Source organism: Falco punctatus (assembly GCF_963210335.1).
Source record: "Falco punctatus genome assembly, chromosome: 1".
Lineage (NCBI taxonomy): Eukaryota > Metazoa > Chordata > Aves > Falconiformes > Falconidae > Falco > Falco punctatus.
The window spans coordinates 92,477,340-92,499,203 of NC_137580.1; the positions used below are offsets into that span (position 1 = coordinate 92,477,340).

Below are 21,864 nucleotides of genomic sequence, written 5' to 3' on the forward strand. Positions count from 1 at the left end.
GGGACTTGGTTGGTGTTTCTTCTTTGGGTAAAACCTCGCGAAGCCCTTTGCTGCTGCAGTTAATGGCGGAGGGGGGGGTGCGGGGTGCGGTTAACGGGGAGGATGGCTGCGGTCCTGGGATCCCTCTGGCAGCTTCCATGTGCTGGGATGGCTTCCTCGTACCCATCGCTCCGGGGGTCCCCCATCCTTGCTTCCAGCAGGGTGCCCTTCTCCCTCCCAGGCTTTGGGACGCCCTGGGGAGCTGAGCCCTGTTTTTGCCATTTCTGGGGCTCTGCCCGACGCTGCCTGATCTCAGCCTGCCTGCAATAAATAAACAATGCACTGCATTGACCTCAATTTTTTTAATTAATTATGGATAAAACCCCTTTGGTGATGCAGGGACCCAGCTGAGCTGCGGGCCCTGAGTCGGGGCTGCCGGTGGGATTTCACCAAACCACCGCAAGACCCGACCTTGGGGGGCTGCTCCCGGCCCCCCTGGCCCCACTGCGACTTGATGCAGGTGATGGATGTGCTTGTTTATCTGTTCACTGGCAGTAAAACCCCGGGAGGTGAACCCGGCAGGTGGGCTGGGGGGTATTCTCCCCCTTTACTGTTGTTTTAAGCAGGACTGATGGAGCCGGGATGGGGGTTTTGGCAAGGGGATGCTGTGGGGGGAAACGGGGGGATTTCGGGGCTGGGAGGCAGTGGGCAAGGGAAGAGGAGGGTGGGTGACCTGATCTCCCGTGTAGGGCTGGAGAGCTGCCCGCAGCCGCCAGTGTCAGTAGTGCAGCTGCTTGCACTGCCTGCACTGCTGGCACTGCTGGCACTGCTGGTGGGGCACGGGCAGAGCCCTCCCTGAGGGATCTGGCCCCAAAGCGAAGCTGGAAAGGCTTTGCCCTGCCAGGCTGCAGGGCCGGGGGCAGCAGTGCAGGGGGATGCACTGGGTGCAGCTGGTGCAGGTCCAGCATGGGGGTCTCCTCTGGCCCCCGACCCGCTCACAGGGGCTGAGCACAGCAGGAGCCTTGCACGCTCACCACACCGTGCTCTTGCAGCACTGCGCACTCGCAGCCCCGCGCACCTGCAGCATTGCACGCTGGCAGCTTGCACACTCACAGCACTGCAAGCCTGCAGCCCCGCTCACTCACATTGCACGCTCGCACCTGTGCACACTCACAGCACTGTGCACCCACAGCATTGCACACCTGCAGCCTCGTGTGCCTACAGTATTGCACACTTGCAGCCTTGCACACTCACAGGCTTACACGCTCACAGCCTCACACTTGCAGCACCACACACTTGCAGCCTCACACACTGGCAGCATCACAGGCGTGCAGCCCTGAGCCAGCTCCCCGTCTGCCCTTCTGCAGCGCAGCATGGACCATTCCTCCACTTTCAAAGGAAATCTCATTCTGATTTTTTTTCCCTTTTTAGCAAAATTAAATTCATCAGAGCCGAGGCAGCAGCAGAGCGGGTGTGGGTCGGCTTGAGATGACTTTGCCCAAGGAAAAAAATCCCATCAAACAGTTTCCCATGTACCTCTCCCGATGCCTTCCTCCTGCCACGGATTCCTTGGGATGTAAATCTGGGAATTTTGCTACCCGAGGCAGCAACAGGCGTTTCAGCAGCAGTTCTCTGTGCGCCTGCACAGTGGGGGCGGCTTTGGCGCTGGCCTGGGGATGGGCTCGCGTCCATGCTCGGAGAAGGCTGATCTGTTGCTCACGTGAGTGTCCCTGTCCCCGAAGGCTCCTCCACTCACATCATTTCACTTACAGACAATTAAAGATTCTCAAAAAAAGGCTGACACGCTGAGAAGCTGGGGCTGCAGGCAGGACAGGGCCCGTGGATGGGGGGTCACCACTGCCACCGAGGTGGAGGGGATGAGGATGCCTGTGGGTGTCCAGGCAGGGACCAGCAGCCTGGGGGAGCTTGGGGGGCTGGTTTGGTGCCCACCCAAAAGATGCAGGGCTTTGGCTGGCAAAACCCATCAGGAAAAGGCCTTTGGGGGGGCAGGGGGGATGGATGGGGAAACTGAGGCAGGGATGGCGCTGGTGTGGCTGCCTGGCTCCTACACGGGCTGCTGCCTCCCTGTCCCCCGGGGTGCTGCCGTGGCACTGGGTGCCTTGGGGCGGGGGGGCAGGCAATGGGGGAGAAAGGGGGATGCTGGCAAACCCCTGGGCAGGGCTTGGGCCGGCTGCAGGGGCCTGGGCTGCCTCTGCATGCGTGAGCTCGTACAGGGAGCGTGTGTGCACGAAGGAAGGGCGTTTGCACAAGGGAGTTGCATTTGCACACAGGATGCTTTTGCATTAAGGGAGGGGTGTGCACAAGGGAAGGTCGTTTCCACGGGGCCAGTGTGTTTGCATAAGGAAATTGCATTTACACGAGGGATACTTTTGCACTATGGGTATGTGTGCACAAGGGAAGAGCAATTGCACGGGGGAGGCTTTTGCATTAAGTGTGTGTGCGCATGGGAAGGGCATTTACACATGGAATGTGCATCTACATAAGGGAATTGCATTTGCACACAGGATGGTTTTGCATTAAGGGAGCGTGTGCACAAGGGAAGGGCATTTCCATGGGGGAAGTGTGCTTGTGCAAGGGAAGGGTGTATGCACGAGGGCTGCTTTTGCATCAAGAGGGTGTATGCCCAAGGGAAGGGCATCTGCACGCAGGGCGTGCATGCCCAGGGAGGTGGTATTAGCACAGGGAGTGAAGCAGAGGAGTGCACTCGTGCACCCCAGTGATGTTGGGGTGCAGCAGGTGCCCTGGCACACAGGCCGGGCGCTCAGAGCTGGCACGCAGGCATTAGTCAGCGCTGGGCCAGCTCTGACTCACCGCTTAGTGGATGCAGGCTGGCATGGCATGGCACAGCGTGGCACGGCACGGCATGGCACTGCACAGTGGGCACCTGGCCGCAGACCACCGCGCGTGCAGGCTGGAGCTGGGGGGGCCAAGGCACCCCAGGGCTGCAGGTGGCTCTGTGGGGTCACCCTCTGCCCACCAGCAACAGGACCCAGCACAGGGTGGGAACTAGGGGAGCAGACCATGGGACACCCCACCCCTGCTCTCAGTCATCCTGGGGAGCTCGGGGCACCCATGGGTGCTCAGCTCCCACATGGTTTGGGTCCAGGTTGCAGGATGACAATGTAAAGTGCTGCTCCCTGGGGTCAAAGCTGGCTGGGGTCCTGCTTCTTGGGCACAGCATCTCCTCAGGGACATGGGGACCTTCGTCCTTCCTTGGCTGGTGGCTGCCATCCCCACGCCATCCCCGCCATCCTCATCCATCCTCATCCATCACTGCCAGTGCAGGCTGATGGCTGGCACATCTGCGTCCCTCTACCTTTTCCTCTTCCCGGCCTTTGTCTTCCAGGGAGAAAAAGGGGGAGGAAAATGAAATTACGAGGGAGAAGGGAGGGGAGAGGCAGCCTCGCCAGGGGATGGCACCTGAGCCCAGGCCCAGCAGGGACCCGACGAGCTCAGTGCATCACCCCTGCCCCAGCACCTCCCCTGGGGCAGCCACTGCAAAACTGTAATTAAAAGCCGAATGTGTGTCTTGTCGGCTTAATTAGGGCTTAACGGGTGAAGAGGGAGGATTGCCGGCGGGGAAGCCACAGCTCTGAAGCCAAAACCTCTGGCTGGTACCAGAGATGCACACTCAGCCACTGAAGCAGAGCACCGGGGAGGGGATGATATATGGATGCTATAAAATAAAAAGCACGTGGAGCTGCTCCAGCCACCACGGTTTCTGTGCAAGCGGAGGATGAATTGCCAGAGGCTGCTCAGACCGAGCGGGGGGATGTTGGGCGAGGTGTGAGGGAGCACAGGATCACGCGGTGGGGTGTGGGACCATGTGGTGGGACGATGGTGGGGTACAGGACCACGTGGTGGGGTGCAGGACCACATGGTGGGGTGCAGGGCTCTGTGGTGGGGTGCAGGACTGTGAGACGGGGTACAGGACCACGTAGTAGGGTACAAGACCATGTGATGGGGTGCAGGATCATGTGATAGGGTGTCTGACCTTGGGGGGGGGGGGGTACAGGACTGCACAGGGGATGCAGGATGCTGTGGTTTGGTGCAGGACATCCTGGCACTGGGTACCACCACATCCTGGCATCATGGCACTGGGACATCCCAGTGCAACAAGTCACAGCATCCTGGAAAGATGGAGCTGATGTCGCTGCCTGACATTGCTGTGCTGGCATGGCACAGATGATTGCCAGTGTCTCCTGGCAGTGTCACCAGGCCACCAACAGCAGGATGGGTGCAGAGCCTGGCCCGGCACAGCCATGTCTGGGAGGCAAAACTCATTGCAGGGAGGATTGTTGGGGTGATGTGTACAGAGAGGAAAAGATGTAGGGATGCTGCAAGGGAGGCATGGAAGCCATTTCCAAACAATCTTAATGCTTAGCCGGTGGTTTTGTTCTGGATTCTGACTTCAGTGTTGGCTGTGGCGAAAAAAAAGTGCCCAGTGACCCACCTGGTACCAGTGCCCACCCGCACCACAGAGGCACAGGTGCTGCGATGTGGGTTTGGTTGAATTTATTCCTCTTCCTGCTGCTTTCACTGAGGGCATAGGCTGAACTTCAGCCAGGTGGGGCCAGGGATGGCTTCACCCTTGTGTGGTGCCTGTGGGGCCAAGCATGGCTCTGCCAGAGCCACCGCCTTTGCTCCCCTCTTGTGCACCCCTGTTGAAAAGCGGATCCCGCCCTGTGTTACCGCACTCCTTCCTGGGCAGGCTGTGCTTCCCGCGGGTCTTTTTTTTATGCTGTTAATGAGTTTAAGAAGATCCTTGGCTGAGATCTCTGGGAGTGGTTTCCCTGCTCTGTCTCCTGGTGGGAGCAAGTGGAGTTGCCACTGCCCTCGGCATCCTGGGCTGCATCCACTTGGAGGGATGCTAAGAACAGGCTCATTTCAGTTTTTCCCAGTTTTCATAAAGAAAAATTTCTCCTAAGAAATCTTGCCTCCTCCCACGGAGCGGCTATTTTCCCCCTTGAGAACCCAAATTAAATGGAGCTCTCAAAGCCTTTCCCATTCTCCCTTCCCTCCCCAACTGCACCAGCTGCCTGGAGCTTTGCCTGGTGTTTCCCCCATCATGGGCGTGATTTGCTCTGAAATGCATCCCAGCACGGGAACAGCCACAACTGCGCTGGGCAGCAGCTCCCGAAGCCCCCCTGGGGGGTTATCCCAGCCCTCCCTCCCAGGGGTAACAGCAGGCGCTGGGAGCTGGCAGCCAGTGCGGCGGCAGGGATAACCTTGCGGCTCGATACGTTGCAGCCATCCCTCTTCTTCCATCAAGCGTTCATTTAAGAAACATTTCACTAAATACCCAGCTGACAGCAACGGCCCTGGGAGATTGATGCCTCCAGTGCCTCTGAGGGCTCGGTGCCAGCGAGTGACTTTAAAATGACACAACAGCCACCCTGGCCTGCTCATGTCCCCTCCCTGTGCTCAGTCTGAGTGATGTTGTATCTCGGAGGACGATGTGGTGCTGTCCCCACCCCAGCATCCTCACGTTGCCCTGGGGTGGGTTATCTGCGGGGTTGCCCTGGGGGATTGGAGGGCACCCAGCCCAGTTTTGCACCATCCCATCCCCATATCTGCCAGCTTTCCATGTTCCCGTGAGCCTTCCCATCCCTGTGAGGGATCCTTGTCCCCATCCCTATCCCATCCTCATCTCCATCCCATTCACATCCCATTCCTCATCCTCATCCCAATACCCATCCTCATCCCCATCTCCTCCCATCCCCATCCCAATCTTCATCCTCATCCATCCCCTTCCCATCCCCTTCCCATCTCTCCTCCGCAAGGACCATGGGGAATTTTAGTCAGGGATGTGGGTCGAGACCAGACTTGCAAACACCTGGATGGATGGAGCAGGCAGGATACGCTCAGGGCAGGGAGAGGCTCCAGCACGGAGCCTCTGCTGGGCAGAGGGACAGCAGGGAGTGAGCAGGGCAGCTCAGCCCTGCCAGGGGAGGCTGCGTGAGCAGGCACAGTAATAAATGAGGAGGAGAAGATTAAATTAAAGATAAATCAGCACCATCTCCATGCCAGCATGACTTTATTCCTTTTAATTCCCCCCCCCCCCCAATCTTCCTGAGAGAAATAAAGACATTGATGTTGGGATGTGAACCTGGGAGCAAGTGCTCTTGAGGGCAAGATCCTTGTAAAGCAACAAGTAAGATGGAAAATGCCAGGCCTGAATCACGCTTCTCCCACCTCATTAGTGGGATCAGCTAATTAGGGTACCACCCAGGAGTGTCGGGAAGGTGCTGCCATTGCAGGAGGGGTGAAGGCTTGGTTGGGAAAGGTGGCATTGACCTGCTGGCAAGGCTGGCCTGAGTCCCTAATAAAATAAAGGGAGAATTGTGAAGAGGAATCACTAATAAAGTAGTGGAGAAATTATGGAAAGGAACATTTGCAATGTCCCAGCAGTGTGGGAAACACATAAATCACCTGGCTGTGGCTGGGATTTTAAACTGAAATCCCTGGGGTTTGGGGGTGCCGCTGCCTCCACCCCATCATCTCAGGTCTGAGGTCTAAGGAAACCAGTTCAGAGCTTCTCACCCCAAAATAAGTGAGGAAATTGAAACAAAGGGGCTGTGGGGCAGAGCGGTGGGTGATGGCACAGGTTGTCCTGGGGGAAGGTCCCAGCCTTCATCCCGTGAGGAAGAGAGTGGTGCAGCTGAGCAGGATGGGGATCTCCAGCTGAGCACTGAGAGCTCTCCACCAGTGATCCCTAATGAACAAAAAACTAATCACGACTTCAAGTGCAGTTAAGCTGTTGTTTAATTCTCATTTTCCCCCTGTGTACCACCACATGCTCACGCCCTCTGTCCCCAGGGATGGAGCAGCAGGCGCCAGGATGGACCGGCTGCCTCCTCCATCTGCAGGGAAGGATGCTCCGACAGGTCCCTGTTGCTGCGGAGCACAGAGAATTCCTGCGGGGATTTTGGGGGTGAAAGCCCAGAAATTTGCAGTATTATTCCTGCCAGGGTTTGGGTGGTGAGAAATTAATGAGTTTCCACCCTGAGACCTCCGGTGGGCAAAGCGAGAATTAATTGGGAGGGCAACTTCGTTAACATTGAGGAGCAAATTGATCCTCTAAGAGAAAAGGAGGAGATTTTCAATTAGGCTGCTTTGTCTTTTGGGGTTTCTTTCTCCCCAAAAAGTAACTTCTTATTATCAGCATCCTCCCCCTCAGTGCTGTGCTGTGAGCTCAACCACAGTATTAGACACTGGGGACTCCCCTGGGGAGCAGGTCCATGTGCCACAGCACCATCCCCAGCCCTGGTGCGGGATGAAGTTTTATCAAAGCTGGAAAAAGCCACCCCCGAGCTGTGACATCCTGGGAGGAAGGATCCTGCCCTGGGAGCCAACACGCTGCGCTGCAGCATCAGGGATTCGATCAGCACTGAAATTCCCCAGCTCGGGAGTGTGGCCGTGGTGGTTTTCCGCTGCCGGAGAAGGAAAATTCTCCCAGCTAAAAAATAGCTTAAAGGGGACCCCAGCTGGTTAAAATCATCCGGAGGCTGCACAGGCAGCACTGCCGAGAGGCGGCCACGGAAGGGTGGTGGGTTTTGGGGAGCCTCGGTGTGGGATCCTGGCTGATGCTCCTGTGGGAGGTGGGAGATGTAGGGCAGGGGCAGGTTGGAGCTGCCGCCTGCCCCCAGATTCCCGGCGGTGTTGAGCTGAGTAAGGCAAGTGCTGAGGCTGAGCACGTGGCCGGGGTGGCTCGGGATGCTGAGGGGGTTTTAATGAAGGAACAGCAGGAATTTAACAGCAATAATTTAACAGCAGGAACCCTGTTATATAGGGGTTCTTGTGACAGTCCCAGCACAAGAAGCACATCTCGAGCCTGTCCAGCTGTGCCTCAGTTTCCCCATCGAGCATCCTTGGTGTTTGATGAGCACCTGAGAGGTGCCGGCCCTCCCCCTTCCCCTTTCCCACCCTGTAATGGCTCTGGGAACGTTTTCCCTCTTGCCCCTGCCCCCTGCCCTCCTGCCACAGCACCTCCAAAGGCAGCCTCCGGCAGGAGCAGGGCTTTGGTGACCTGCCCAAGCCACCGTGCCCAGCCACAGAGATGCCACTCAGGCACGGGGGACACTGTGACCCCCATCTCCCAACAGGCTGGGGTCTGCCAGGAGACAAGCCAGGCAAGGTGAACAGTGGGATTTGGGAGAGAGGTCCCAGGTGCTGGGCAGCATCCTTGTCCGGGGACCGTGGTGGAGGCCACGGGGACACGGATGCTGCAGGGACATGGCACTGTGGGGAGCTGCCCTGGTGTGTGAGCCCAGCTGCCATTAATCAATGACAAAGTGAGAAATAAGGCAAAAAATGTCATCAAGGCTTGGGGGGAAGCAAGGAGCAACTGGAAATGGGGACAGGGACAGAGGGTTTCACTCCTGGCCCCTCTCTGCTCCTCTTCCATGGCTCATTTTTGCCCCAGTGTGGGAGCAGGAGGTTTGGCAGTAGTGTCCCTGCCACCCTGCAGCACCCTGGGGACCTCAGGGTGACGGGGCTGCCCCGGCCCAGGGTGCTGCGTGCAGGGGCTTTGGGGTGATGATGGCCTGGGGTGCGTGCTGTGTGTGGGGACCTCAGGGTGACAATGGCCTGGGCATGGGGTGCTGTGTGTGGGGACCTCAGGGTTATGGCAGCCTGTGGTGCCAAGTAGGGGGACGCTGGGGTGACAGCTGCCCAGGCACGGGGTGCCATGTGGAGGGAGCTCAGGGTGCAGCAGCCGGGGATGCTGTGTGCGGGGACCCTGGGACGGTGCCTACCCCAGGAGCAGGGTGCTGGGTGTGGGGACCCTGGGGGGGTGGCTGTGCCAGCCCAGGGTGCTGTGCAGAGACTTTGGGGTGGTGACAACCTGGGGTGCCATGTGTGAGGCCTCGGGGTAACGACTGCCTGGTCATGGGGTGCTGCGTGTGGGGACCCTGGGGTGCCAGCTGCCGGGCCATGGGAGGGCCACGGGGACCCACCGGGGCTGCATTCGCCAGCGCCTCCGGCAGCACCTGCCCCCCCCAGCCCTGCCGGGGCAGGATCGGGCCTGGGACGCTGACGGAAGCGGGGGGAGGGGGGGGGGGCGGGGGGGGGCTGTGTCACCCTCCCTGCCGCAGCTCCCCCGCCCGGGGGGAGGCACCCGCCGCCCCCCGCCCCCAGCCCCATTTGCCAGGCGGGACCGTTCAAAACCCGCCCGTTCCCGCCGCTTCGCCCCGGATTCCGCCGCCGCTTCCCCGGGGCCGCGGCCAAGGATGCTCCGGCTGCCGGCAGCGGCGGGGGGGCGGCGGGTGCGCGGCGCCGGGGGCTGAGCCAGCGGCGGAGCCCGGCCCGGCCCTGCCCGGGACACTTGGCGAGGGGGAAAGAGGAGGAGGAGGAGGAGGAAGAGGCCGCCCTCGGCCGCGGCCCCGCCATGCCGGGCCCCGCCGGGGAGCGTGGCCCGGCGGCAGCGGCCCCCCGGGGGCTGTGAGCGGCCCGGGGCTGGCGGAGGGGGGGGCCCGGAGCGGCATGGCCAGCCCCGTCCCCCCCGCCGCCGCCGCCGCCGCCGGGATTTAGCCGGTGCCTGGATGCTTTCGCCTCCCGTTGCCACTTCGGGCGGGCATGTGCGCGGGGGAAGCGGGCCGCCCCCAGCCTCCGCCGGCGCGGAGCCCCCCCGCGCCCTGACGCCCCGGTGAGGGGCTCCGCCGCCAGCCCCGTCCCGCCGCCGGCCCCGGAGAACGGGGAGAACCGCCCGCCCTGGCCCCCCCTGGCCGGTGGGTGCCGGGCGGGGGGCGGCGGGTACCGGTAACTTGTTTGTAGCGTTACCCCGGTGCCGGCTGGGGACCCCCCCCCGGGGGAGATTTGGGTTTCAACTTTGGCTTTTGGGAAGCCCCGAAGATGCCTTTCCACCCGGTGACGGCGGCTTTGATGTACCGGGGGATCTACACCGTCCCCAACATCCTCGCCGAGCAGCACCCGGTGGAGATCCCGGAGGACGAGCTGGAGGGTGAGCGGGCCGGAGGCGGGGGGGCAGCGCGGCCGGGGGGGTGCGCGGCCCCCGGTGCCCGGGGAGGGCTGAAGGCGAGCGGGATGCGGATGGATGGATGGATGGATGGATAGATGGGTGGATGGATGGATGGATGGATGGATGGGGGGGGGGGGTGGGGGGGGGAAGGAAAGCGTGGGAGAGAGCCGGGGGGCTGGTGGGGGTCCCGGCCCCGGTGTCACCGTTATGACAATATGACACAGCAGGGACCGGCGGTGGCGTCGCGGGCCGGACCCCCCGCCGTGCCGGGGCCACCCTCCCCGCTGTCATAATATGACAGTGGCTGGCGGCGCGGGGGCCCCGGGGGCGGTTGTCACCCGTGCCACCCCCTCACCCCGGGTCATGGCACCCCCGCGCAGTCCCGGTGCCACCAGGCTCCGGCCGGGAGCAGCGGCCGGCCGGGCTTTGCCCACTCGTGCGATGAGCGGGGCCGGGCTCAGCTCACACCGTCAGAATGGCCTTTTCCACCCCAAAAGTTTGCCAGGGCAGCGGGACGGGCTCTGCCAGTACCCCCAGGCCGGCCCGGCTCGGCTCGGGGTGTCCCCGGGGAGCCTCGCTCTGCTGGGGGCGGGAGGAAGGGGCTGCAGCCCCCCCGGCGCCTCCGCTGCCCCTAAAAGCGGCACCACAGGGGAAACTGAGGCACGGGGTGGCCCCATGCACGGCCCCGCTGTGCCTTTGGGGGAGGATGGAGGGGCTGGGCATCAGGCCTGGAGCCCCTGGGGACTTGCCGTGGGGAAACTGAGGTAGGAAACCCCAGGGTTGGGGGGGCTCTGGTCCCAAAACCTGGCTGGAAGCCCCCAGCGGGCACGGACACGGGCTCACACCGAGGGTGTGTGCACACACAGCTCTGCAGGTTGGGTGCGTGTGCGCTTACGTGCCCGTTCACAGCCTCACTGCAGGGGCTGTGTCTGTGCACAAGTGTGTGCACCCACACCTTTGCACGATCCCACTGCACATGTGCTCACGCAGCTTTATGTACACACACGGCCTGACTGCAGGGTGTGTGTGGGGGTGTGTGTACACACAGGCAGCATCACTGCAGCGTGTGCGTGCACATGTACAGCCTCGCTGCAGGGTGTGTGCACACACGTACGGCGCCAGAGCAGGATGGGTTCATATGCACAGCCCTGCTGCAGAGAGTGTGTGTGTGTGTGCACAAGTACAGCATCACTGCAAGAGGGGGGTGTGCATGCACAAGTACAGCACTGCACTGTGGGTCTGTGTGTGTCTACATGTGTGTGCACAAGTACAGCATCACTGCAAGGTGTCTCTGTGTGCATGCACAAGTACAGCACCACTGCAAGGTGTCTGTGTGTGCGCGTGCACAAGTACAGCACCACTGCAAGGTGTCTGTGTGTGCGTGTGCACAAGTACGGCACCACTGCAAGGTGTCTGTGTGTGCTTGCACAAGTACAGCGCCACTGCAAGGTGGCTCTGTGTGTGTGCGTGCACAAGTACATCGCTGCAAGGTGTTTGTGTGTGCACGCACAAATACAGCAGTGCTGCAATGTGGTTGTGTGTGCGTCCATGTGTGTGCACGCACAAGTACAGCATTGCTGCAAGGTGTCTGTGGGTGTGTGTGCATGCACAAGTGTGCCGCTGCAAGGTGGTGGTGCATGCACGCACACACAAGTACAGCATTGCTGCAAGGTGTGGGTGTGCACAGCCTCCCTGCAGCCCACGCCTGTGCACACACGTCGGTGCACAGCCTCGCTGCAGTGTGTGTGCACACACCCACTGTGTGTGCGTGCACGTGTGCCAGGGCACTGTGGTAGCACACCCAGCCTTGCACAGCACCGATGGGTGCTGATGGGCCCTGGGGTGCTGCCAGCCCAGGGCTCCCCCCAGCACCCCACCTGCGGCTGCCCGCCTGCCGTGCCACGTGGCCGCAGGGATCGATGGCAGCGGCAGGAGCCCCAAGGTGACCCCACGAGGCGCCAGACACCTGCGCCGCTGGGGGGGGGCATGCTGCCACCTGCTCCCACCTCCTGGTTTAGGGGGATGTTCCTGCCCCCCTGCCGGCCCCCAGCTGCCCCTCGTGGCTCTGCACTGGGGCTGAGAAGATGCAGGGTGCAAACCAGGGCAGGGTGCTGCTGGCTCAGCTGGGGAGGGTTGGGGTGCCCCAGCTTTGGGAGGGGGCACCCTGCTGGGACCCTGATTTGGCCATTGGACATGTCCTTGCCTTTCCACCAGCACCCTGAGCTGGGTAACAGGGAATCACCTTTGGGCAGTCTGGGGTGAGCAGCCTTGAAGGGTGAATTTTGGAGGTGCCTGGACCGGAGAGGGGCTCCCCGTGAGCTCGAGGGCAGCCAGGAGCGCCGCGCTGCCCAGGCACAGATGCCAGGCGTGGAGAAGCTCAGCCATTGTGCTGGCAGGCCAGAACGCCCAAAACTCCCCCAAAACACCTTGGAAGACGTCACTCGTGGGCCACGATCTGGCAGGGAGGTCCCCAAGCGCTGGGCATCAATAGTACAACCCTAGGTGGGGTTTTGCCCCCAAAAGCTCAGTTCTCAGCCCCTGTTTCTCCTGCCTGGCTGCTCCACCACGGAGCCCTCCGGCAGCTGGCAAAGACCTGCACGCTGATGCTGCTGCCTGGCAAAGGAAGAGGGCACCAGCATCCCGGCCCGGCTTCCTGGCGTTCCAGACACAAGTCCACCTGGTCCCTTCTTCCCCATCAGCCTGGTTGCAGCTCCACTTGTTGGGGGGCATCCAAAAGGCAGAAGCGCCCCCCAAAGGAGGAAAGCTCCGAGCACAGCGGGAGGTGGGATGGAGCCGACGGGCACCGCGAGGCTTTTGGGTGGGCGATAGCCACACGGGGTGGCAAGCACCGTGCCTCAGTTTCCCCGCTGCCCTCTAAGCTCAGCACAGCCTCTCCCTGACAGCCCACAGGGATCTTCCCCACTTCCAGGGGCTCATTTTGAGCCAGAAACCCCAAATTTTCCCTGTTTCTGCTCCTCTCTGTTCCATCTTCCTCTGCATGGGAGAGGGCTGAACACCGAAACAACCCCAGCAAGTATTTTTTGGCTGAAGCGCAGCACAACTGCGGCACCCACCCCATCGCCCCAGGATGCGTGTGAAGTCCCCAGGGGAGACACGGGTGCTAGCACACCTGGTACCCAGCACCCTCCCTGTGCCAGCACCCGGGGCGCAGGGTACGGGATGCTCCCAGCTCGATGCTGCAGCGTTGGGGGGGGGGGTCTCCCCAGCCGCAGCCCCCACCTGGCGGACACCCTGAGCTCAGGAGTTCCCAGGGAAGGTGTTTTGGGCAGGATGATGGGGTTTTGGCTGCAGAAGGCAGCAAGGGTGGGGGGTGGGTGTGTGCACTGCCTCGCACACCCCTCCTGGTGCACACACACAGACACAGTGTTGCTTGGGGGAGGCTCTGATCCCTGCAGGGGTGGCACCCCTCGTGCCATGCCTCAGTTTCCCCTCTGTAAGGGGGACCCCACTATGGCTGGAGGGATGGGTGATCCACCTGTGGGGACAGGGGCTGGGGGGTGCCAGGGCCAGGGTGGCCGGACTCATCCCTGCTCCCCCCGCAGAGATCCGCGAAGCCTTCAAGGTGTTTGACCGGGATGGCAATGGCTTCATCTCCAAGCAGGAGCTGGGCACGGCCATGCGCTCCCTGGGCTACATGCCCAATGAGGTGGAGCTGGAAGTCATCATCCAGCGCCTCGACATGGACGGTAGGACCCCGGTGCCCTGGGACGGGGACGGGGACAGGGATGGGGATAGTGACAGGGATCTCCTGCCCTCCCCTTTGATGAAACACCCAGTTTGCCCCATTTCCACCCCACTGGCTGGTGGCTGCCAGACCCGATGTGGGATGCAACATGCCAGGAGGGCCTGATCCAGGCTCTGCCTCATGCCCAGAGCCTCCCACACACCCATCATCATCATCATCACCACTGCAGCTTCATTTAGGAGGATTTAATGATCCTGGAGCGCTTGCAGGCGGGAACAGCACCTCTTCTGGCTTGCCAAACCTGCTGGGACCAGGATGCTGGGGATGGATCCTACACCCTGGTTGGATCCTACACACTGGGCTGGATCCTGCACCCCAGGCCATGCTGGCAGGCCGGTCTGCCCGTGCGCCTGCAGCACTGACTGCCACTGTTAGCCTGTCCCTGTAGCTCCTGCACTGATCGGGACCTTAAAGAGCTTGTTAATTTATTGGTTTCCTTTTTTTTCCCCCCATTTAAAAGCCTTTCCGGCAGCACTGCCAAGCTGCTGCTCCCTTCATTACTCATTGTTAGTGCTGGCCTGACAGCCCCGACACCAGCATCTTCCGCAGCCGCAGGACACGGCCAGCCTGGCGGCACCCTGTCCCCTGTCCCAGCAACCCCCCGGTGTCATGGCCACCATGGGGGTCCCCAAGTGGTGTTGGGGTCCCAGCTGGAGCTGTGGTTCCAGCTGGTGTTTGGGGTCCTGGGTGGTGTTGGATGTCCCCAGATGGCATTGGAGGTCCCAGCTGGCACTGGGGACCCCAGCCAGTGTTGGCCATTCTGGCCAGTGTTGGGGGGGCCCTAACTTTGCTGGAGGTCCCCAGCTGGTGTTGAGATCCCCAACTGGTTTTGGTGGTCCCTGACCACCCACAGGGTCCCAGCTGGTATTGGGGGTCCCCACTCAGTGTGGGGTTCCCTGGCTGGTGAAGTACAAGACCCCAGGCTCCTGTAATACTGGCTGCTGCTCTGGGCCATTGCAGGTGGATATTAGGGATGGGGGCTCTGGGCACTGCCTGAGCCCCCCAGGTGCTGTGCCCAGGAGCAGGGTCCCCACAGGCAATGCCAAGCCCAGGAGGAGGTTCCCACCAGAAAAAAACGCTAAAGCTTGGAGCAGGACCTCCCCGGGCTGCCCAGGAGCGGGGTACAGCTGAGCATCACTGGGTCCAGGCAGGGTGTCTCGCTCCAAGCTGCCCCACGGGGACCCTTCTGGGTGGGGGGTGGGAGTGTCACTCGTGCTCCCATGGCTGGGCAGGGGGTGACAGCCACCTCTGTGTCCCACAGGCGATGGACAGGTGGACTTTGAGGAGTTCGTGACGTTATTGGGGCCCAAGCTGTCCACCTCGGGCATCCCGGAGAAATTCCACGGCACGGACTTTGACACCGTCTTCTGGAAGGTAGGGGGGGACCCCCTCCTCCCTGGGGGGCAGCACCCCTGGCCCCCACACCCAGACCACTGGCAGCAAGGGGTCAGGGTCAAGGTTGGGACTGGGGTTAGGGTTGGGGTCAGAGTCAGAATAGGTTTAAGGGTTAGGGTTGGGGTTGGGGTCGGGGTCAGGGTGAGGGTGAGGGTCAGATTTAGGGTTAGGGTTAGTGTAAGGGTCAGGGTCAGGGTTGGGGTACACCATCCCTCCCTGCCATGGCATGGGGTGGTGGCTGGCACAAGCACCCACTGGGTGCCCCTTGCAGGAGCAGCCAGCCCCGCTCTGCCAGGGAACCGGCAGGACACCAGACCTTTCCCTGCCAAAAATGGGGGAGGGTCCGTCCAAAATACAGCACCCAAGAGTGCCGGGGGGACCCCCCCAGCAGCACTGTACCCCTTTGACCATGGGGTCAGCCCCTGCCCGAGCCCCCTGCCCGCTCCCCGCAGTGCGACATGCAGAAGCTGACAGTGGACGAGCTGAAGCGGCTGCTGTACGACACCTTCTGCGAGCACCTCTCCATGAAGGACATCGAGAACATCATCATGACGGAGGAGGAGAGCCACATGGGCACAGCCGAGGAGTGCCCCGTCGACGTGGAGAGTGAGTGCCGGCTGCCCAGGGATGCCAAATACCTCCCCCAGCCCCGCCATCACTGGGATGGCACCGGGTACTCGGGGTTGGGGCAGGGGGGAAGGGGAGCATTGGGGTAACCCCCTGGCTCTCCCCGCAGCCTGCTCCAGCCAGCAGATCCGGCAGACCTGCGTGCGCAAGAGCCTCATCTGCGCCTTCGCCATTGCCTTCATCATCAGCGTGATGCTCATTGCCGCCAACCAGGTGCTGCGCAGTGGCATGAAGTAGCGGGGCTGCCCCCAGCACCTGCCGCCGGCCACCGACGGGGAGCCACACCTGTAGCGAGGAGTATAGATAGATATATATATATACACCCATATTTGAATCAGACACGGAAACCCCCCTGGGAGGGGGGCAAACCCGAGGGGGACGACCCGCGCCGGGTCCCCGCTGTCCTGGGACAATGTGAGCGCATGGCTGTTTGCAGAACATGGAAACTTTGATAAAGACACACAAACACGAATGAAAAAAAAAGCCCTCGCCAGAAAAAAACCAAACCCGTAAATGCATGTAACGTGCATGGAGCCCCGTGTGCCGCCCCCTCCTCGCGCTGGGGTGGATAGCCCCCCGAGCGTAGGATCCCGTTGGATACACCGATACTAGCGTCTATAGCTCTATATTTACGATAAAAACCAAATCATCCCCTAAGCAATACACGCGCCTGAGGTGATTTCTAGAGATGGGAGCGTTTGCATGGACTTGGCTGCCAAGGGCTGGATTTCACTCCCCCCCTGCCTCGCCCCCCACCCCGGCCCCGTGCCGTGCCTCGGTTTCCCCACCTGCCAGACGGGGGGATGATGCTGACCTCCTGCTTGATGCACTTTGATCCGAGCCCCTTCGGAGGAGCTGGAGCGATCCCAAGGCTGGGGAGCCCGCGCCGGCCAGGGCCACCCACCCTGCACACCCCCAAGCCCCCCCAGCCTGTATGTAGCACCCACCTGGGCACTGGACTGGTTCAGATTTGGGGCTGTTTCTCATTCTTTGGAGTTGGTTTGGGGTTTGGGTTGGGTTTTTGTTTTGGTTTTTTTTTTTTTTCTTTCTTCCTGGTTGGTTGTTTCCGATCTGAAATAAAACGGATTTCTGAAGTGCTGTAGGCTGCTGGGGCTCCTGGCCATGTGGGGGGCATGCAGCGGGGGTGCGGGGGGGCAGGGGTAAGGGGGTGGGTGCCAGGTGGGTGTAGAGCCATGGGACCACTCATGGGTGCTGCTGAGCCGCTGCCAGAGTGTGGTTCTGGCAAAGGAGGGTCTATGGAGGGGTCGTGGCTTGCCAGCATCCCGGGGAGCTGGAGCATCCCCAAATCTGGGGCCAGCACGGACCTGGCTCCTTCTTGGCAGCTCCGGCCAGCACTGGGCAGGGGTCACACCGCCGTGTCCCCCACCCCGGTCCAGCCGTGGGGCCTGATGTGGATCCTGCCCTCTCCGGTGGATTGGTGCAGGTGCCAAGCAGCTTTACTCCCCTCTCCTCCTCTCCGTGCCCTGATATTTTATGTTGGTGTTTGATGAATGTTTTAAGACCACTTGCCTTACAAAGTGCCTTGATGGAGAGACCACGCTTCACCTGGCTTAACGGCAAAGCCGGGGGGAGTCAGGTTGTGGCCCACAACATGGGGGGCTCAGAGATGCTCTGGGGGGGGTTACCTTCCCCACAAATCCTGCCCCAAGGCTGGCAGGGAGGGGAGCACTCTGGTTACTCTTGATTTACACCGCGGTGGGGTCTGGCCCCGGGTGTAATTCCCCCCCGCACTGAGCGATGCCATCCTGCTAATGGGAAAACGGCCATGCTCATACACACCACGGTGGCCATCGTGCCTGCGTGTGCTCGGGGGGGGCCCTGCCTGCCTAATGGATGGCCCTCCCCGAGCCCCCGAGCGATGCATTTTTAATGGCAAACAAATTAAAATAATAAATAAACCAGGGGAAGAGCTCGGTGCCATCAGTGTATTGGGCAAAGATGCTGCCCTCGTCACGGGCAGTGCTGAAGGGGTGTCCCCCCACCGTGGGAACAGGGCTGGAGGAGACCATCCCCGGGGCATCAGGGCTGGGGCTGGAGCCTTCACTTCCCTGGAGCCCTGTTGGACCCCCACAAGGGGAAAATACATTTCCTTGTGTGTGCATGGGAATTCCCACCCTCCAGACAAGCCTCTCCCGGCACTGAGCAGGGGGGACAGCGCATTTTTGGGATGCCAGGAGGAACTGGCTGCATTTTATTGATTTGGGGTTTGGGGTTGGGGTTGTATTTTTTTTTTTATCTTGTATAATTTATCAAACAAATTGAACCGAACGTCCAAATGAGAAATGAAAATGGGAAGTGCTCCATGGCAATGAAATCATTTCGGCTGCCTCGCAAAGTGGGGGAGGCTCCGCGCCCGTAATGAAATTTCATCCATCTCCCGGCAGAAAGTTTTGATTTTTTATAAACTGGCATTTCCAAAGGAAGCCACGTGGCCTCAGAGATGTGTGTGTATTTATATATTTTTAACCAGGTCTGTTATAGACATTGTGAATAAACATAGGGGGGGCAAAAAAGAAAAAGAGGACAATTTAATTTGCTAGAAAATACAGTAACAGGAAAGAAAAATTAGACAAAAGGAGTAATGTCATCCCCCAAGCTCAGCTTGTCAAAGCTGCTCAATTAATTTTAATGGGAAGTGGGAGAAATGGGTTTCTTGAGGCGGGTTGGGCGCTGGGAGCTGCTGGCTGGGGAGCAGGCGGGCAGCACGGGGTCCTGGGAGTCCTGGGGGTCCTGGGGGTCCTGGCCACACATGCCGGCCTCGCACTGCCCTGCCGCAGCCAGGGATGGCTCGCTGCGGCTGCGGTGAGGCAGCGATGCTCCTCGCTAATTGAATTAAATGCTCGCTAGGAAAGGGAAAAATCTTTCTATGCCAGCGCTGCAGCGGGCCGAGGGGAGGTGATGGGGATGTGCAGGGCTGCTGTGGGGGAGAGGGACCCTGTGTCGAACAGAGCAAAACCGCTGGGGCTTGTGAGGCTGAGGTTGCCACATGCTGAGAAGAGCTTTGGAGGAGGGAGCTGGAAAAGGTTATTTGTCTTTCTGGTGCTGCAGGCAGTGTGGGATCCTCACCCCTGTCCCCATCTCCATCCCCATCCCTGTCCCCATCTCCATCCCTGTCCCCATTCCCATCCTTATTTCCATCCCTGTCCCTTTCCCTATCCCTGTTCCCATCTCCACCCCCATCCTGTCCCCATCCCCGTGGCCATTCCCATTCCTCTTCACATCCCTGTCCCTGCCCCCCCCCGCCTCTTCTCCCAGCAAGAGCTGCCAGAGGACACCGGGCAGAGCCCAGCGGGGCTGCGCCTTGGCAGGGGCCCAGAAGCGGCTCATTTCCCTAAAAGCTTCCCGATAAATTACTCCTGCTCTTGCTCTATAAAAGGCACTTTGGCTCGTGCCATCACTAACGGGCCGCAGCTCCTCACTGCCCACCCCGGGGCACCTGGGACCCACGGGGGATGCTAAGCCCCGCGGGGCTCTGCGCATCCCTGCAGCATCCTTTGGGAGCCGGGTACCAGCCATCCCCTGGGGCTGTGTGGGAGCAAGGGAAGGAGCCGAGAGCCCTGTCCCGCTTTGGCATTTTCCTCCCTGCTGCAGCTCTTTGCAACCAGCCTTTTTCCCCGGTTAAGCCCACACCAGCTGCGCCCCATCCCCGGCAGTGATACATGCCATCATTACATCTCCTGACACCACGCTATAAAATACACCCACATAAAAACCTGTAATTTACAGGCTCCTACAAGTACCTGGAAGTTACCAGCTCCACGAATACACAACACCCTGTGAGTGATGTTCAGCTTGGCCCCGACTGCCAGAGATCACATAAGCTTTTGCAGGAAAACCCAATTTAATCAACCCCCCTCACCAGCCGTTCTCAGCCTCCCCTGGCCAGGGTGGTGCTTGGCAGGGAATGCTCCTGCTCTCGGCTTTCAGGATTTATTGGGAGTTTCTGCTTCACGAGCAGCTCATCTCTTTGGGAGCAAGGAAGAGCGTGGAGCAGCTGCAGCTGTGTTTGTGTTTTACACTGTAATTTTCATTTACAGTTTGGTTTTGCAGCTTGCCCAGGGAGCTCCTGGTACTCCAGCCTGCTCGGCTGGAGACGTGCTTCTCTACCGAACTTCAGCTGGAGCTGGGGAGCAGTTTCGGAGCCGTGAAGTGTTGTTGTGACTGTTGGGTAAAGCAACACCTCCCGGACCAGCCACCCTCCCAGGGATGCTCCAAACCACACCAGGACTGGAGCACATCTAGCAGGGATGGGACCTGGGGGCTGATGAAAGCGCATCTCCAAACACGGCTGAGGAACTGCAAAATATTTTGATGGCTGATTGCAAAACAGGCGGCACATGCTTCGCCACCGTCCTCAAAACATCCGCGGGAGAGATGAGAGCGGTTGGTCTTTGATTTGCCTCCGCCGGCAGCGGCGGTGGCAGCCGTGGCCTCGTTAGGAATGTGCCCACGCACGTGGCCTGGCTGCCACCGCTGCGAACTCAGGCTTGTAGCGAAGCCGTTTGTTGCCCTTTGAAGTCAGCGGAGCGGTGGGGGTGATGGGCTGAGCCCCTCCTGGCAGCCCCCAGCTCCCCGGGGCTCTCCCCCTGCTCCGCAGGGATACACATCAAAGCAGGTTGGAGAGAGCAGCCCGGCAGCTGGCACCCCCGCTCCCGAGCATCCCACAGCCCCTTTGGGGGTTCCCCTCCCCACCATTTGGCCTCCTGCAGCTGTGCAACCTCTGCATTCAGGGCTGGCGTCCCCTTCCCCCAGGAGACACTGATTTACCCTCAAATAGGTGCCACGTGGGTGCTCGCTTACCTGCATGCGCTGGCTCCTGCAAGGGGAGGCCGGGCTGGGCCAGGCTGGGCCACGGGGCTGATGCCACATCCCCTCCCCAAAGACCAGCGAGCACAGAGCTCAGCAGAGCAACCACCGTCACACCAGGAAGGATAAAACCACCCTTCAGATTGGCTTAAAGCTCCACCAGCCTCTGGCCAAGGCTGTTTTCCCCGCTGCAGCCGGGCTCACGCAGCCCAGCACCCAGCCGCGCCGCGGTCACATCCAGCCCCTGCTCATGTCAAGGCTCCCGGTGACCATCTGCCCGCATGCCCCGAGGTGGGAGCCCTGCCCTGCCCTGGGCAGCTGAGCGCTGGCCTGATCCAGGCGAGGTTTGGCCAAAGGCAGCTGGCTCCTGCCTGCGCTCTTCATGAATCTGGACCTACCGCCTCCGTCCGTGGCCAAACCTGAAATGCACTGGCAGTGGGTGCAGCCATCCTGGATGGACCGGCTGCCAGAGAGCTGCTCTCCCAGGACCCTGCTGGCCGGGATCCCCAGCAGCTCTGCCGTGAAGCTGGAGCACCCACCCGCCTTCCCGAGAAGCCAAGGGCCTCGTTCATCCTCTCTTTTCCTGCCGAGGTGACTGTAAAACTCACAGTGCGGCAGCCACGTGGCCAGGCTCAGCTGCCTCTGCCTGGGCTGGGTTGGCCACACCAAAGCTGCACCCTAAAAAGCACCCCTAGTGTCTTCTCCAGGGTGGCCCTTCCAGGGCAGCGAAGAGAAGCTGGAGCCTTCCTCGCCCCAGCACACACGCCCAGCCAGCAGCTCCCACGGCGGTATCGGCCCCGCGGGCCTCACCATTTATTTAGTTTCCTGGAGAAGGAGAAACCTCGGGATATTTTTTCCTCCCTGCTTCTCACCTTCAGCACAGTGCGAGCAGGAGGCTTACAGGTGCTCCCCGAGCTCTTCATTAGGAGCTTTGGCGCCTGAACCGAAGCAGTTTTACACGCTGAATTCAGAAGCGAACATAAGTCATAAACACTGGAGGAAATATTAAAGATCAATTTTAAAAGCTTCCTTCCCTGGCCTGGACCAGCCGCATCGAGCCCAGCCGCAGAGCTGCGCTGAGAGCGGGCAGCGCAGGGCACAGCACAGCCAGCAGCAGTCCGAGGGGACACATCCTGCCCCAGACAACAGCAGACAGCCCCTCTGCGCAGGGCTGGAGCCCTGCTGAGTGCAGATCCCTGTTCCAGCCGCAGGGAGACACCTGCCCGACCGGCTCAGCCCAGGGGAGGCTGCCAGGCAAGAAAGAACGCGA

General features: G+C 60.8%; 1 protein-coding gene across 2 annotated transcripts; it reads left to right on the forward strand.

Annotated features, from left to right (window-relative positions):
• Positions 1–93: 93 nt before the first annotated feature.
• Positions 94–21,782, forward strand: CABP7 (calcium binding protein 7). 2 transcript variants are annotated; one of them, XM_080366544.1, is made up of 5 exons: positions 94–9,961; positions 13,543–13,686; positions 15,007–15,119; positions 15,593–15,746; positions 15,877–21,782. In XM_080366544.1, exons 1-5 carry the CDS (start codon positions 9,853–9,855, stop codon positions 16,002–16,004), a joined length of 648 nt encoding a protein of 215 aa, XP_080222670.1. In that variant the 5' UTR covers positions 94–9,852; the 3' UTR covers positions 16,005–21,782. The 2 variants fall into 2 exon arrangements, with proteins under 2 accessions (XP_080222670.1, XP_080222669.1); XM_080366543.1 differs by lacking the exon at positions 15,877–21,782 and having other exon boundaries at positions 15,007–15,740.
• The last annotated feature ends 82 nt before the right edge of the window (positions 21,783–21,864 follow it).

Bases quoted from the DNA above. Each gene is read 5' to 3' on its own strand.
- CABP7 (XM_080366543.1), top strand. From the start codon at position 9,853: ATGCCTTTCCACCCGGTGACGGCGGCTTTGATGTACCGGGGGATCTAC. The intron at 9,962-13,542 runs GTGAGCGGGCCG...CTCCCCCCGCAG, and splicing joins CCCGGAGGACGAGCTGGAGG to AGATCCGCGAAGCCTTCAAG. The intron at 13,687-15,006 runs GTAGGACCCCGG...TGTGTCCCACAG, and splicing joins CCAGCGCCTCGACATGGACG to GCGATGGACAGGTGGACTTT.